Here is a 12,826-nt window from a genome sequence, read left to right on the forward strand (position 1 = left end):
TGCTCTCTCCCTTAGCATTTTGCTCAAGCTTGATTTGCTCTACCACTTGAGCCACAGCTCCACTTTTTTTTTTTTTTTGCCAGTCCTGGGCTTGAGCTCAGGGCCTGAGCACTGTCCTTGGACTTTCTCAAAGCTAGAGCTCTACCACTTGAGTGTCAGCACCACTTCCGGCTTTTTTCTATATGTGGTACTGAGGAATTGAACCCGGGTCTTCATGCATGCTAGGCAAGCACTTTAACCACTAGGTCAAACTCCCAGCCCCAAGCTCCACTTTTTTGCTGGTTAATTGGAGATAAGAATCTCATGGGCTTTCCTGCCCAGGCAGGCATGGAGTAATCTGCAGTTCTCAACCTCCTGAATAGTTAGGATTCTAGGCGTGATCCACAGGTGCCTGGCTAGGACAGAGGACCTTTTTTTGGGAGGGGGGGAGGTCATGGGGCTTGAACTGTCTCCTGAGCTCTTCAGCTCAAGGCTACCACCCTACCCTTGAACCATGTTCTACTTCCCATTTTCTAGAAGTTAATTGGAGATAAGAGTCTCAGGTCCTTTTGTGCCTGGGCTGGCTTTGAACCTTGATCCTCAGATCTCAGCCTTCTGAGTAGCTAGGATTACAGGCGTGAGCTACTGCATCGGGCTAGACTGAGGACCTTTTAAACAGCTTTTTAGTTTGCATTCTCTTCAATTTGGCACTGAATTGCTTCTCCTGAACCCTAACTCCAGCTCCAAGACACAGATCCTGTAATGGCTCCTCTTCTATGGAGAAGGAGCTGGGTCCTGATATACATGGGTTCCTTCATGTGGTGGCACTGTCACCTAGGTCCAGGCCTTCATGGAGGCTTGAATACCTCTCCTGAAGCAGACAGTGATGGAGAAGGGCTGTCAGGGGCAGCAGAATTATTCAAGGGGCCCTTGCCAGCCCTAACATGGAAATGGGGTGGCTTTGGGACAGAATGAAGTCGTGTGTGTGTGTGTGTGTGTGTGTGTGTGTGTGTGTGTGTGCGTGCTGGGGTTTAAATCCAGGTCCTTAGACTCTTCCTTAGCTTTATCCTCTCAAGGCTGGCCCTCTAGCACTTGAGCCACCCAGCCACTTCTTGCATTTTCCTGGTTAATTGGAGACAAGCATCTATCAGATTTGTCTGCCAGGGCCAGCTTTCAACCACACCCTCAGTGACAGGTGTGAGCCACCAACCAGTCCCTGGCAAGACACCTTTTGTAACTTCAAGCTTCTCAGATGCCTTTTTTTCCTGGGGTCAGGGAACCCAGTCACAGTTAGCTCTGGTTGGGCTCTGGCCTAAGGGTGGAGGGCCCAGTTTCCTCTTTGAGCCGGGCAAGGTCAGCCTTCCCCAGTGTCCAGCTACCCCCCTGGACAGCCTTTGGGCTGATTGCGTTGATCTTCTCCCCTGAAGGGCCCAGCCCTACATCCTCCCATTGTCAGAGCTGATACAGTACCTCATTAATTTAGACTCACTGTAAATATTTTTGGAAACCCTGTTTTGCTCTCCTGAAGGTTGGTAGGGCTGAGGGTGAGCTGGCTGGGGGTCTCGTCCGCCTCTTCCTGACCTCCTTCCTGCCTGTTTCCTGTCTTCGTTGCCTCTTGCCCAACTCCTTCCTTGCAGCTGGACCAAGGCCAGAGAGGTGCAAACAGGAGAAAGGAGCCTTCTTTGGGGGGTTCTATGGAGCTGAGAGGGCAAGGTGTGTGGGGTACAGGGATACCTGGGCACAGCCCTTGCCCTCCCCTGGGCCTCACTTCTCCCCTCAGTGGAGTCCAGTGTGGGGTATAGATTATTGGCTTTAACCTTTTTTTTTTTTTTTTGCCATCAAAGGCCATGTTGCCTGTTCCTGTTCTTCCCCAGTGAGTTTTCTTTCAGGAAGGATCCTGTTTTTCTAGCCCACACCATTTATTAAATAATAATGAATGCATCTTCTCAGTTTTTATTCATGAAAGAAGCAAGGCAGACGAGTCAGGGTGGCTCCCCACCACCAGCTGAGGAGCTGGCACTTGACATTGAGAGAGATTTCTCTTGTAATGGGGCCAGGAATCTGTGCCATTTCTCCTCCACCTCCTCCTCTTCCTTTTTTTTTTTTTTTTTTTTTTTTTTGATGCTGGCCCTAGGGGCTTGAACTCAGGGCCTGGCACTGACCCTGAACTTTTGTGCTAGCCCTCTACGACTTGGGGCACACCTCTACTTCTAGCTTAGAATGTGCCATTTTAAAGAGATCCCATGGAGCCCATGATACTGCTGAAACCATAATACTGCTCCTCACTTTCTATATTGCGCTCTCTCTCTCTCTCTCTCTCTCTCTCTCTCTGTCTCCCCCCTCACTCTTGGGTATTAGCACTTGGGCTTGAACTCAGGGCCTGGTTCTGTCCCTTAGAATTTTTGCTCAAGGCTGGTGCTATGCCACTCAAGCCACAGCTATATACTTCCACTTGTGCTTTTCTGGCTAATTGGAGATGGAGAGGCAAATACACTTTCCTGCCTTGGCTGGCGTTGCCCATCAATCATCAGATCTTAACCTCCTGAGTAGCTAGGGTTATAGATGTGAGTCAGCAGTGCCTGCACACATTGTTGTGCTCTAAGCCTCCCCATCCCCGCTTGGGAGCCGGGGTCTCAAGGGATTTCATGAGGCTTTCCTTTTCTAGGTCACTGGGACCCAGTCCTTATCTAGGTTGTCCTCAAGAAAGTCCTGATGGCTTTGGCAGTTATACAGTGGTGATCTTATGATCCTTATGGATTAATTATGCATCGGGTGCTGTGCTAAGTATGGGGAGTTCCATTCCTGCCTGTTTCCTCCATCTTCCATGGTGGCCTCCTCTTAGGACAGTGAGGAAAAGACCTGGCTGCCCTGGGTGTGTTTCCCAAGCTGTGGAGTTCACAGCTTGTAAAGTTGGGGGCTGGGCTGAGGTCGGGGAGGAGTAGGTGAGAAGGGAGCAGGAGGAGAAAATCTACCCTGCCCACTTGATGTCTGCAGCCCAGGGTTTCTGGCAAGGTCTGGGTGGGGATTATCAGGAGAGAGTCCCAGCTTCCCCTTCATGGTCTCCAGGCCCCAGAGAAATCCCATTAGCCATCCTTTCCCACCTCCATGGATGTTTTCCCAGATCCCTCATTACCAGCAAGCACCCTTTCACACTCACTAAATGTATTCACTGTTCACTCCACATTCAATGCTCACTGACATCCTCCCCCCAAAAAAAACCCCCACATACACTCCACAGACACAAATATGTGCACCCATGGGAGCACAGCCATCCTGTTAGACACGTGCCAACACGCTCATCAATGTACTAGATAGATATGTGTGCACAATAGACACTCTTCCAAGTGAACACACTTCCCAATATCTCCAGGGGTTCCAAAGTCCCATCCTTTGCTAAGCACCTGCCTCACAGCATAGCCCCCCCAAACCCAATCTGCAGTCACAAAGGGGTACCCTGTCCCACACACCCACAGGCACAGGGCCAGGCCTGGCTGTGCTTCCCAGATCAGGAGCCAGCCTGGGGATGGAGCAGGCAAAGGCAGTGGAGCCCATGACACCAGAGCTGTGCCAGTAGGCTGGGCTCTCCTTGAAGGCTACTGAAGCAGATTTAGGGTGATTTTTTTTTTTCTTGCCAGAAAGTTCTTCATCTCAGACTCATCACAACACAATCCTCTGAAGAAATCACCTAGGAAACAGATTTCCTTCAACAAACAAACTTGGGCCTCTCCAGGGCAGGTCCCAACAATTCTGCATTAGGTGCTGGTTTGCTAGATGATTGAGAGGATTACAGCAGTGCACAAAACTTGGGGCCTTGCACTCTTGATTAGTGTTTTCTGCTCAATGTTTGTGCTTCTGAGCATAGTTCTGTTGCTTTTTTTTTTTTTTTGTCTGTCATGGGACTTGAACTCTGGGCCTGGGCACTGTCCCTGAGCTCTTCAGCTCAAGGCTACTGCCCTACCTCTTGAGCCACAATGCCACTTCTAGTTTTCTGGTGGTTAATTGGAGATAAGAGTCTCACGGACTTTAGTGCCCTGGCTGGCTTTGAACCTCGATCCTCAGATCTCAGCCTCCTGAACAGCTAGGATTACAGGCGTGAATGGATGCATCCAGCAGTTCTGTTGCTTTAATTCAACATTTTCCAGGGGTTCAATGCAGGAAGTGGGTGAACAGGTCGAGTGTTTGGTACATGGGAACATCTGAGCCCTGGCCCACTACCAACCTCAGCAATTGCTCCTGTTTGCTATCTTTCACCTTCTGGGATGGTCACTCATGTAGGTGAGGGGCCAGGCTGCCACTGTAGGGGACACACAGGCCATCTGGCTTTAGCTGGCTTTTGGCATTCCAGCCCCCGAGCCCTCATTGGCTCTCTTTCAGTCCCCTCTTCTTTAAATGAGTCTCCCAGCTCTGGTCCCCCATTTTTTCCCCCTTTCTAATCAGTCTGAAGTAGACTCTAGGGGCTAGAGGTTTGAATATTAATGGAGGGAGAGGGAACACTGTTAGATATAGAATGTGCTCATTAGCTTACCTATGTGACTGTAACCCCTCTATTTATCACCTTTACAATAAATAAAATTAAAAAATATTTAAACAAAGACATGCGTCTGTATTCTTCACCATCCTGTCTCCAGGCTCCTATGACAGGCTTAGGATTTGAGTGAGATAGCAGAGAGCCAGAGAGACAAGGGATTTGATTTCCAGCCTATTTGCAGTCACTTGGTCCTCTCCTGCTGTGTTCTCAACTGCAAACAAAACAAAACACCCCCTGAATCTTTCTGAGAGAATCAGGGAAGATCTGGAAGCCCCAGGGATCTCTGCCTGGTGTCTTTATCCTGGAACATGCAGAGCCATACTTTTAATTGATAACGGTTCATCCCTGAAGAAGTCTGATGAAGACTACAACACCCCCTGTCTGCCTTGTCCCACACTCTGGTTATGTTGAGAGACATTTGGCTTCCTGCATAGAACTTCTGTTAGATAAGCATGGAAACATGGACAGAGATAGATGAGTGAATTCGATCAGAGTTCACCATGTGCTTGTATTGAAAGTCACAAGAAAGAGACAGAGAAGAGACAAGTACAGAGAAACAAGTATAGCAGGTTGTTCCTGCTCAATGCACTACAAGATGAATAGAGCTGTGACGCCGAGTGTCATTGGCTATCCTGACCACTTATTGATTGCCAAAATTCCACAGGCAGGGTTCTGGGAGATTTGTAGTTGACACCAAGCAACCAGGAATTGTCTTTGGCAGTGGGTGACCACAGAGGAATTTCTGGATCAAGACAATGGCAATGTTTCTAAGAGTGCAGACAAAATTTTCTTTTCTTTTCTTTCTTTCTTTTCTTTTCCTCCTTCCCTCCCTCCCTCCTCCCTTCTTTCCTTCCTTCTTGTAGATGGGCAGACAGATATGTACCACTCTACTTTAGCTTTTCATTTGTTATTGTGTGTGTCTCACTAACTTGTTCCTTGGATTGGCCTGGAACCAAGATCATTTGGATTTCTATCTGTAGAGAAGGTAAGATTACAGACATGAATTGCTATATCTGGTTCTAGAAGACAGTGTTTCTTTTTTTCTCTTTCTCTATTTTTTTTTTTTTTTTTTTTTTTTGCCAGTCCTGAAATTGTACTGGGGTCCTGGGCACTGTCCCTGAGCTTTTTTTTTTTTTTTTTGCTCAAAGCTAGCAGCACTCTACCATTTGAGCCACAGAGCCACTTCTGGCCTTTTCTATTCATGTGGCACTGAGGAATTGAACTCAGGGCTTCATGCATGCTAGGCAGGCACTCTACCACTAGGCCACACAGCCTCTATTTTATTACTTTTATTATCATTAAGTAGTTGTACGAAGAGGTTGTAGATCAACATATCACGATTCATGTCACCCCTTCTATCGTTCTCCCTCTTTACCTGTCCTATCCCCACCTGTTCCTTCAAGTTATGGGTGTGGCTCAAGTGATAAAGTGTCTGGCTGGCAAACACAAGGCTCTGAGTTTAAACTCCAGTACCACACTTCCACGCGGAACTAGTTTGCACTCATTAATATAGAGGCGGATTTCATCGTCATATTTCCATGGGATTATAATCAATTCCAATCACTCTTACTGGTTTTTCATTTTAAAGTAAATTACAGATAGCCTAGCATCACCTTGCATTTCTATAACACCTAACAGAAGACAATCCCAACTTAAAAAGGGTTGAGTTTTTGTCCTTTAGAAGCAGAGTGGCTTAGTGTATGGATTGAAACTAGTTGTGGTTAAAATTCTGGCTCAGATAATTACTAGCTCGGTGACCTTAACCAAGTTACGCAGTGTTTCAGTTTCTCACGATTAAATGGAAGCTAAGGGGAATATCATCAAAGGCTCCTTCTTGCCTTCTGTCCTGAATTCCCCCATTGCACATGAAGGCTGTGGCCATGCTTGTTTTCCTTCATTTCTTTGCATCTTATGTCTCCTCTTGATTTTTCTACCTTCTATTCTTAGCAACCTCCTGTTTAGAAACTGCCAACTGGGAGACTGGAGGGTCTGTTTTTCTTATCTTCTTTTTTGTTTATTTGTTTTTTTGTAAAAAAAAAGGGGGGGGGGAATTAATTCCTCAAATTTGCAAGTCTGGAATTTTCTCACAGACCTCCGGAATTAGAAATGATCTTGAGAAGTCTGAAGGCGTGATAATGTTGGTTTCATATTTCTGCTTGACAACCAGATCAGAGCCGAGAAGGTCTGTTTTTGTTTGTTCGTTTGATTTTGAGTTTAGTTTTGTTTCATTTTGTTTGAGATAGAGTCTTTTTTTTTTTTTGCCAATCCTGGGGCTTGAACTCAGGGCCTGAGCATTGTCCTTGGGCTTTTTCTTCAAGGCTAGCACTCTGCCACTTAAGCCACAGCACCACTTCTGGCTTTTCTATGTATGTGGTACCGAGGAATCAAACCTGGGTGTTCATGCATGCTAGGCAAGCACTCTACCACTAGACCCCAAGATAGACTCTTTTTTAAACAAACAATTATTTATTATAAAGGTGATAAATGGGGAGTTACAGTTAAATAAGTAAGGTAATACAATTCTTTTTGAATACTCTCTTTCTTTCTTTCTTTCTTTCTTTCTTTCTTTCTTTCTTTCTTTCTTTCTTTCTTTTTTGTGGGTCATGGGGCTTGAACTCTGGGCCTGAGTGCTGTCCCTGAGCTCTTCAGCTTAAGGCTACCACCCTATCCTTGAGCCACACCCCCACATCCCATTTTCTAGTGATTAAGTGAAGATAAGAGTCTCATGGCTTTGTACTGCCTGAGCTGGCTTTGAACCATGATCTTCAGATTTCAGCCTCCTGAGTAGCTAGTATTATAGATGTGAACCACTGCGCCCAGCATTTTTGAGCATTTCTTTTTGAATATTTGAACATACATTTCTTTGTTACCCCATTGTCATTTTCTTCCACTTTCCCATCCCCACTTCTGGCCCACCAAATTGTAAAGTTCATTTCCAATGTAGTATCTAGTATCCCTGTTGCATTAATTCATCCTTTGTCCTGCTCTTTCTGGGATTCCCTTTCCCTTCTGTGGATCAGCTAAACTTATATACAAGACAAAGGGTACAGAAAACTAAAAGAAAGAAAGAAAGAAAAAAGAAATAACTTCAAACATAAGAAGAAGCTCTTGTTTCCAATTCTTGGAGTTCATTTTGATACACTTCATTATATATGGTCATATACACCTAGTGGGCTATTTATTACAAATGAGGGAAATCATGCGAGCTATATTTTATTTCTTTGGGCCTGGCTTGCTTTGTTTAATATAATTTTTTTTTCAGGTCTTTCCATTTCCCTATGAATGGGGCAATGCCATTCTTTCTGATGGAAGCACAGAATTCTATTGAGTACATATACCACATTTTCTTGATCCATTCATGGGATAGTCTTGTTGTCTCTATGTTGCTCAGCTTGGTCTCAAACTCCTGAGTCCAAGTGCCTCTCCTGTCTCAGATTCCTGAATAGCTGGGATACCACTGTGTCCAGCCTCTTTTTTTTTTTTTTTACCAGTCCTGGGCTTGAGCTCAGGGCCTGAGCACTGTCCTTGGACTTTCTCAAGGCTAGAGCTCTACCACTTGAGCCTCAGCACCACTTCCAGCTTTTCTTTATGTATGTGGTACCGAGGAATCGAACCCAGGTCTTTGTGCATGCTAGACAAGCACTTTACGACTAGGCCAAACTCCTGGCCCAGTCTCCTTTTGATAGTACAGGTAGCCTCCACTTCTGTGGGAGAGAGCTAGGCTGGGTCCCTATTGTTTCGGCACCATCTTGCTTCCAGTAGCCTCCACAGTCTCTACCCCTCCCTTGCACATACTGGCCATGTTAACTATGTTCATTTCTGGAAATGTCTGCTTGAGGATTCCGCCAGAAAATTGTTTGAACAATGTTCCCCCCAAGCAGTAGATTTCAGGTTGGTAAATTTTTTGCCTTTAATGTGGTGATTATCATATCTGATTTCCCTCCCCCCTCTCACTTTCTTTCTTTCCCCCTTCTTTGTCTCTCTCTCTCTCTCCTCTGTTGAAGCTCAAACCCAAAGCCTCTCCACTCTTACCTTCTAGCACTGAGCACCTCTGCTTCTCCTCCCCAAATTTAGGCAGCCTTCCTGCCAACCTCCCTTGCTTTTGGGGTGGTGGAAAAATACCGGAGTATGTTTTTCCAGTCTTACCTCGTGTGCCCAATCCCCCTTCTTGCCTAAGGGTGACTAGAGGGGGGGCAAAGTGAGTTCCTAGGGCCCCTGTCTATAACATGTATTCAGGGCTGGCACCTCTTGTTTCTGCCTCTTCCCCTGGCTCTTTGTGGTCTTAAGAAAACTCCTGGTCAAGGAAGGCAGTGGACTGAGCTGTCTCTGTGCTTTCACTGCATAGTAATCCTTGCACTTCAAATACGTGGAACTGGGTGGACCCTTATTTTCACTCACTCCCTAGTCCACCCACCCACTCACTCCACGGGCATCTAGTGATTACCAACTACAGTCTTCAACGTGGGCTGGCAGATGAAGACAAACAGACAGCCCCTCATCACAAAACTCACCGTGTGATCGTGGGCAAGGAAAGTCACTCTGTGGATCTTCAGTTTCCCCACAGCATTAAGGGCTTGATTCTAGAGATCATTTTGTCCTGGATTTCTTTTATCCTATGACTCTGTCTTAAATCTTCTAAAATTTCCTATACTATCTGCAAACTGCAGATCCCCAGCTGCTGTCAGCTTAAGACTTCTAGAGAAATCCCCCTTATACCTGTGTGCCTATAAATGATGAGAGAGAGAGAGAGAGAGAGAGAGAGAGAGAGAGAGAGAGAGAGAGAGAGAGAGAGAGAGAGAGAGAGAGAGGTCACAAATCAAGGGGTAGAGGAGGATGAAGCAAGAGGAGGGTGCTGGTGTGAAGTTTGAACTGGGTGTTGGATGGGAGGTGGCTGGGACCCAGGGTCCCCATCAGGAGGGCCTTTCCAGATGCTAGGACCACCTTGTGAAATTTCACACCTTCCCCATTCCCTACTGTTCTGGCTCCAGGTCAGGCTAGGTTTCAATCTGCATAATGTATCCCGTTTAGAAGGGACTGGCTGAGGATGGGCAGGCATGAAGTAGCCAGAGGAAAGTTAAAGGAAGAGGGAGGAGGTGGAACCAGGAGTCTGCAGGCTTGAGAAGCACAGATAACCGTCAGCCCAGCTCAGCAGGGGTGAATTTGATCTACTTGCCTAGTGACCAGAAAAGGGGTGTGTATAGGGGAAGTGGGCTGTAACTTCAAGATCTTAAGACTCACAAGTGCGGGAGGGAGGGGGGTTGTCCCGGAGGTAGGAGGAGGGAAGGACGGGCCAAAGAGTGGACAGACAGCCTCAGGGGGTGGGGTGGGGGTGCAAGGAAGTATCTTGGCAGAGTCTGAAGCAAGCAGGAGAGGGCAGAGAGTAGTCTGCAGGAGTGAGCTACCCTTTAGCATCCCAGACAACAGAGGCAGCGTCTCCAGAGTGTTGGCAAGACCTCGGAGCATCTTGTAACCCTTCGCACCCACCGAGGCTCCAGCCAGAAACACAGGGTGCTTGTCAAGTTAGTAACAGAACTGGTACCAAGAAGCTGATATTCTCAGGCCCCTGTGCCTGTCTTCTCTCCATAACCCGGCATGGAGGAAGGAGATTTTGAAAACTACTATGGGGCGGACAACCAGTCTGAGTGTGAGTACACAGACTGGAAGTCCTCAGGGGCTCTCATCCCGGCAATCTACATGCTGGTGTTCCTTCTGGGCACGACAGGCAACGGCTTGGTGCTCTGGACTGTGTTTCGGAGCAGCAGGGAGAAAAGACGCTCAGCAGACATCTTCATCGCCAGCCTGGCAGTGGCCGATCTGACCTTCGTGGTGACCTTGCCCCTGTGGGCCACCTACACCTACCGGGATTACGACTGGCCCTTCGGGACCTTCTCCTGCAAGCTCAGCAGCTACCTCATCTTCGTCAACATGTATGCCAGCGTCTTCTGCCTCACGGGGCTCAGTTTTGACCGCTACCTGGCCATTGTGAGGCCCGTGGCCAATGCCAGGCTGAGGCTGCGTGTCAGTGGGGCCGTGGCCACTGCCGTGCTGTGGGTGCTGGCTGCCCTCCTGGCCGCGCCTGTCATGGTGTTTCGTACCACGGGGGACATGGATAACAGCACCAAGGTACAGTGTTACATGGACTACTCTGTGGTGGCCACTCCCAGCTCTGAGTGGGCCTGGGAGGTGGGCCTGGGGATCTCCTCGACGGCCGTGGGCTTTGTGATCCCCTTCACCGTCATGTTGACCTGTTACTTCTTCATCGCCAAAACCATCGCCGGTCACTTCCACAAGGAGCGCATCGAAGGCCTCCGGAAGCGCCGGCGACTGCTCAGTATCATCGTGGTGCTGGTGGTGACCTTTGCCCTGTGCTGGATGCCTTACCACCTGGTGAAGACGCTGTACATGCTGGGCAGCCTGCTGCACTGGCCGTGTGACTTCGACAGCTTCCTCATGAACGTCTACCCCTACTGCACCTGCATCAGCTACGTGAACAGCTGCCTCAACCCCTTCCTCTACGCCTTCTTCGACCCCCGCTTCCGCCAGGTGTGCACCTCCATGCTCTGCTGCGGGCAGACTGGGTGTGGGGGCCCCTCTCACAGCAGCAGTGGGGAGAAGTCAGCCAGTTACTCGTCAGGACACAGCCAGGGACCCGGCCCCCATATAGGGAAGGGTGGGGAGCAAATGAATGAGAAATCCATCCCCTACAGCCAAGAGACACTCGTGGATTAGAGCTGGGAGCTGAGAGAAATCTGGCACCGTGGGTCTGGTCCAGCCTTTCCCTCTGCTCACTGGGATGTAGGGAGCAGAGCGGTAGCTACAGCTTTTGCCTTGCCTTTGTACCCTTTCCTTCTGTCTCCTGGCTCTGTCTTATTATTTCCCATTATTCCTTTGCTGAGAGAGAGAGGAGAGAGAGAGAGAGAGAGAGAGAGAGAGAGAGAGAGAGAGAGAGAGAGAGAGAGAGAGAGAGAGAGAGAGCATTTGAGCCTTGCAGAGACCCCTACTCTGTAAGGTAGACCATGTGATGTCTCTGAGTTTATGTCTTTGTATAAAAAAGGAGGGAAAAAATCATAGGGACCCTAAAATGTTGAAGTATGAGTCTTGACTCAATAAAAATGAATTTTCTTGCATCCATTCCTTAGACTTCTAGCCCTCTTTGCTGGCCTTGATTAGTTTTCCCACTTGATTTGCATTTTATTTTAAACTGTTAATTCTCACCTACTAGCTCCAACCCCTCTCCACTCATAGAGCCCCTTCCCTTCAGACTCTCCTTTAGCATTCATTTACCTTTGGTTCTACGGGACTCCTAAGGGTTAAGAATCCTGAAGCTTGTAAAACTGACTTGGTTCAAGCTCTTATCCTGTTTTCTGAGAGCCAGCTAGGGAATTGGCTGGGGCTGGGATGGGAGGGTGTTAAAGAGGGGTTTGTGTGTCAGCAAAGAATGACTGCTCCGATTCCCAGAGCCTAAAATCGGATCTGATGCGTACTGTGCTTTTAGATGACTCTTGGAGAGCTACCCTCCCGGTAGAGCCTCTGTGATGCTCATTTCTACTCATTTTCATTTCTACTCATTTCTCAAGATCATTTCCTTGTTCACTGTTGACCATGGAAATTAGGGAAAGGTTTTAGCCCTGATGAAACCAGGAGTGCCTGGATAGGAATGGACAGTCAGTTGGGAAGGGCGGACAGAGGAGGGGGTGGAGGAGTGTCTATATATTTAGTAACTACCTTATGCTGCTTGGCTCCCCTTCCCTAATTTGAATCCTTCCAACTCCCTCCAGAACTGTGAACCTTCTTGTCTCTCCCTCTCACTCCATCATCTCCCAAGAATTTTTTTCCCCTGGGCACTGGTGCTGAGTCATTTGGTTGAGTCAAGATGCTCGCTTGCCTTTTTTTTTTGGTCTGTATGCATATATAGGCACATGTAAATAGAGGCGCCTGGAGTGGAAAGTGTTGGTGGCTTCCTTTAACCTCAGTTTCCACTGTACCTCTTCTCATCACCCAGAATCCTTAGGGACATAGGCACCCTCCCCATCTTCCTCTCCCCCTTACTGGATTTGGGGGGACTCTGGCGGCTGGCCCGCATTTTAAGAGAGGAGTCTACGTTTGTTTGCACTGAGCATTCTGCAGCGAGCTCTTTCACAGGATACGATGGCACCCAAAGCTTGGGGGACTCCTAATCAACTGGATTCTCACGCCTTCACTAGTTCCTGGGGTGGAAAGATAAGGTTGGGTAGATCTGGCCTAGAACTCCCTACCTTGATATGAGTTTCTGAGTTTCCCCCTCACCTTGGCTCCCCCCTTTTCCTGAGTCACTGGTCC

At 47.9% G+C, this 12,826-nt stretch overlaps 1 protein-coding gene across 1 annotated transcript in view; it reads left to right on the forward strand.

Annotated features, from left to right (window-relative positions):
- Positions 1–9,886: 9,886 nt before the first annotated feature.
- Aplnr (apelin receptor) overlaps positions 9,887–12,826 on the forward strand; it is a 3,532-nt gene continuing 592 nt past the window's right edge. The window contains exon 1 of the mRNA XM_090347672.1: positions 9,887–12,826. This exon is cut by the window's right edge and continues 592 nt beyond it. Coding sequence (XP_090203798.1) covers positions 10,100–11,236 — 1,137 coding nt within the window. The 5' untranslated portion in view covers positions 9,887–10,099 and the 3' untranslated portion in view covers positions 11,237–12,826.

Source organism: Megascapheus bottae, chromosome 16 (genome assembly GCF_031878675.1).
Source record: "Megascapheus bottae isolate mThoBot1 chromosome 16, mThoBot2.hap1, whole genome shotgun sequence".
In the NCBI taxonomy this organism is placed as follows: Eukaryota; Metazoa; Chordata; class Mammalia; order Rodentia; family Geomyidae; genus Megascapheus; species Megascapheus bottae.